The 4,668-nt window shown below is 35.0% G+C and overlaps 1 protein-coding gene across 1 annotated transcript; it reads left to right on the top strand.

Moving 5' to 3' along the window:
- The first annotated feature begins 1,142 nt into the window (after positions 1–1,142).
- Positions 1,143–4,421, top strand: LOC122504560. The gene has a single exon (XM_043615721.1). The coding sequence runs from the start codon at positions 1,143–1,145 to the stop codon at positions 4,419–4,421; it is 3,279 nt and encodes a 1,092-aa protein (XP_043471656.1).
- Positions 4,422–4,668: the final 247 nt, after the last annotated feature.

Below are 4,668 nucleotides of genomic sequence, written 5' to 3' on the forward strand. Positions count from 1 at the left end.
TGTCGATAAATTATCGACTGTAGATAAGTTATCAACCGAGGGTAAACATTACTATCAGTCGGTAATGCAGATTTCTTCCACAAATTTTGGTCCAGTCGGTACGTCAGGGTTCTGCATTACCGACAGTTGGTCTTATTTGATTATGATAACTTCAAGTTATCCCAGTAGTTGGCGTTTGCAATATTGTGGTAGGAGAGTTGCGCGCGACTATGAAGTAGTGGGGGTCTACCGGAGTGGGGTGGTAAGTATAGTGGGGACTGGTGTATAAGTTAAGGAGCGGGAGCCAGGAGCATCAGTGGCTTCTTTTCAGGAGCAACAGCAACAGCAGTATACAGTTTGGAGTCGTTTTCAGTGTTTCCAGAGTGCTTTTCAGTGTTTCCAGAGTGCTTTTCATAATTATTTTTTATTTTTGATCAATTTCAGGTTTTTAGGTGCTTTTTTGTTTTTTTGGTGGTGGATTTTCTTTTACAGGGTTTTTTTATTTTTATTTTATTCCTTTTATTCTTTTAGCTTTAGGTTTTTTTTATTTTTATTTTAGTTTTATTCCTTTCTTTTTATACTTAGGTTTTTAGGCTTAGGTTCAACATGTCGAAGATCAAAACAGTGAAAAAAAATCGCGACATCGAATGAGTGTGGATGAGTACAACGAATTGTGTCGTGAGTCAGACAACCTCATCAACATCGCTGAACGTCAACTCATCACCACAATGGGAATGACAGGTGAGGATAAACTTATTAGTGCATTCGAATGGCAAAACAAGTGTCAACATAACAAAAATATTTTGCAATCATTTTTGAGAAATTCTGATTCTTTGCCTTATCAGAAATCAAGATGTTTAAACCTAACTCAAAAGTTGGAATACTTGTTATGCAATTTTAATGCTTTAATGAAACGTGGTGCAGGTGTACAAATGGAGATTGAAAGAATGAAGTGGGTTGATTTTGATAAGGCATTTGATGGTCGTTTACAGACTAGTGCTATTTTAAATATTGACTACATTGATGTTAACGAGTTTCTTGATGATGCCTTTGTTTTGTTTGAATTTAACATATGAAAAGCTTTAGATAAATATGGGCCGCTAAAAGTGTATACTGTGTTGGGCGCGAAATTTATAAAAGAGTCGATAAACGGAAAGGAAGAAATGTCTGATCTTAAGACATTTATCGCGAAAACGGGTGAAATATTTGTAACAACCCACTTAGATGAGTGGTACAATGGTAATGTTAAACAAATAACTTTGAGAAGAATGGAAGAATTCCAACAGAAAGAATCGAATTGGAGACTTCATTCTATTCAAAGATTAGAGGTTAACATTAACAGTTATAATCCCATGCATGCTGGTTCATATATCGATTTACCACCTTCCATTAAAAGAAAACAGGCTTGCATTAATGTTCAGAATGCTGATCAGCAATGCTTTAAATGGTCAATTTTGTCAGCTTTACATCCAGTTGAAAACCATGCAGACCGAGTTTCAAAATATAAGTGTTATGAGGATGAGCTTAATTTCACTGGAATTCAGTTTCCTGTTGCTCTCAAAGATGTTTCAAAATTTGAGGCACAGAACAACATTTCAGTGAATGTGTATGGACTCATAAAAAAAGATGAAAAGTTTACGGTTGCTCCATTACATTTGTCATCGCAAAAGAAGGTTATTCATGTAAATCTTCTTCGAGTTGAAGACCACTACATTGATGAAAATCTTAAGAGTAAGGAGGAGGAGGAGGACGATCAAAAAATCATCTCTTTCAACTACCATTATGTGTACATTAAAAATTTATCCAGACTTGTCAGCACTCAATTGTCAGGTCATAGGGGTAAAAAGCACATCTGTGATCGTTGCCTGCATTATTTTAGAGATGAACTTAAGCTAACTTACCATGAAGAGATCTGTCAAAAGATGAACGTTACGAGTATTAAGCTTCCTGAACCAGGGAAAAATTTCGTTGAATTTAAAAATTACCAAAACAAGGAACGTGTGCCATTCATCATTTATGCAGACTGTGAAAGTATCCTGATTCTTGCGGAAGCACCACAGCAACCTAGTAATACTGAGATTTTTCAAAATCACAAAACTCTCAGTATTGGCTATTATTTAAAGTGTGGTTTTGACAACTCCTTGTCCATATATAAAGCATCTCCAAGAGGTGAAGAAAATCCGGCTAAATGGTTTTCAACTGAATTAAAGAATGTGTCTGACAATCTTGACAATTTATTTAAGAATCCTGTACCAATGGAAGTGTTAAGTCGACAGCAACTAGATGATTTTAGATATGCCAGTAAATGTCATATTTGTAGGAATAAAATCAAGCCTGGGGATGTAAAAGTACGAGACCACTGTCATCTAACAGGGAAGTATCGGGGACCCGCGCATCAAGATTGCAATATTAATTATCATGAATCGCAAATAATACCTGTTGTTTTTCATAACCTTAGCGGGTATGACGCGCATTTTATTATCGAAGCTATTGCTACAGAATTTGAGGGTGATGTTTGTTTGCTTCCTATTAACAAAGAAAAGTATATCGGTTTCACGAAAAGTGTTAAAGGTAGTTACATCAAGTTCCGCTTTATCGATTCTTTTAAATTCATGGCATCATCATTGGACAAGTTAGCATCCTACCTCGACGACTATAAAATTGTAAACACAGTTTTTTCCAATTACAGTGCTGATAAAATCAAATTGTTAACGCGAAAAGGAGTTTTTCCTTACGAGTATATTGACTCAAAGGAAAAACTTGATGAAATTGAGTTACCACCAAAAGAAAAATTTTATAGCACTTTAAACGATTCAAATGTCTCTGATGAGGATTATGCACATGCGAAAAATGTGTGGACTGAGTTTGATTGTCAAAATTTGGGTGATTATGTGTACCTGTATATGCAAACCGACATTTTGTTACTCGCGGACATTTTTGAAAATTTTAGAAATCAATGTTTAATCGCGTACAGTCTCGATCCAGCCCATTACTACACGACACCGGGATTGACATGGGATGCCATGTTAAAGCATACAAATATAAGATTAGAGCTCCTCACTGACATCGATATGGTAATGTTTGTCGAACGCGGAATTAGAGGTGGAGTAAGTCAATGCACCAATCGGTATGCTAAAGCTAATAATCATTATATGAAGGAATATAATGAAAGTGAGGGGACATCTTATATCGTATACTTTGATGCAAATAACCTCTACCGTTGGGCAATGATCCAGTCACTTCCCTATGGTGGCTTCGAGTGGATAGAAAATTTTGACAATAGCTTTGATTTCAACGTCTCTGATGACGATGCGATTGGCTATATTTTAGAAGTTGATTTGGATTACCCTGATGATTTGCATGATAAGCATAGTGATTTTCCTTTTTGCCCTGAACGCTCGAAGCCACCTGGATCTAAAGTGGAAAAGCTTCTAACTACCCTCCTACCAAAGAGAAAGCACGTTCTCCATTATCGCGCGTTAAAACAAGCTTTGGCGAATGGTCTTGTATTAGTAAAAATTCATCGTGTATTGAAATTTAAACAATCCACGTGGTTAAAATCATATATTGATTTTAATACGACTCGAAGAACAAGTGCAAGCAATGAATTTGAAAAGAATTTATTTAAATTAATGAACAACGCGGTATTTGGTAAGACAATGGAGAACGCGCGAAAACATGTTGATATTAAACTCGTTACAAAGTGGGAGGGTAGATATGGAGCTGAAGCTTTAATCGCGACACCTAACTTCCACAACAGAACCATTTTTAATCCGAATTTGGTTGCCGTGGAACTTAGAAAAATGGAGGTATTATTAAACAAGCCACTTTATGTGGGTTTAACAGTCTTGGATGTTTCAAAAACGTTAATCTATGATTTCCATTATGATTACATGTTAAAAAAATATGACGCGAAAAATTTAAAACTATTGTACACCGACACTGATAGCCTCATCTACGAAATCAGATGCTCCGACATTTATGCAGACATGAAAGCAGATATTGATAAATTCGATACGTCAGATTATCCGGTTAATAACGTGTACGGTATTCCGCAAGCCAACAAAAAAGTTTTAGGATTGATGAAAGATGAGTGCAGTGGAAAAATCGTGACCGAATTTGTTGGCTTGCGGAGCAAGATGTACAGTGTGCGAGTTGAAAACAAAGATCTTATAAAAAAAGCTAAAGGTGTGAAAGCTGTAGTTGTTAAGAAGGACATAGACTTTGATGATTATGTGTATTGTTTAAAAAATGTAAAAATTCAATCTAGAACACAATATTGTATCAGATCAAACCTTCACAATGTTCATACTTTAAAACAAACAAAAATTGCTCTGAGTCCTTTCGATGATAAAAGATTTTTGTTAGCCAACAGCACCGACACCCTAGCATGGGGGCATTGTAAAATTGCAGAAATTATGGAAGTTGATGAAGCATTGTAAAAAAAAAAGTTGTTAAAAACAGAGAGAGAGAGGAAGGAATTGATTGTTTGAATAAAAGATGTTCATTTTATTTGATGTCTTTTTTATTTTAAATAAACCTTAATCTAGTCACATGAATTTATTTTAACTTTTTAAACTTATCTTAACTTATTTTAACTTTTCTTAACATTACTTTAACTTATTTTAACTATACTTTAACTTATTTTAACTTTACTTTAACGTTACTTTAACAATACTTTAACTATAT

The sequence above is a fragment of the Leptopilina heterotoma genome, unplaced genomic scaffold (genome assembly GCF_015476425.1).
Source record: "Leptopilina heterotoma isolate Lh14 unplaced genomic scaffold, ASM1547642v1 Lhet_304, whole genome shotgun sequence".
Classification (NCBI taxonomy): Eukaryota; Metazoa; Arthropoda; class Insecta; order Hymenoptera; family Figitidae; genus Leptopilina; species Leptopilina heterotoma.

Coding starts and splice junctions, on each gene's coding strand:
- LOC122504560 (XM_043615721.1), top strand. CDS start 1,143: ATGTCTGATCTTAAGACATTTATCGCGAAAACGGGTGAAATATTTGTA.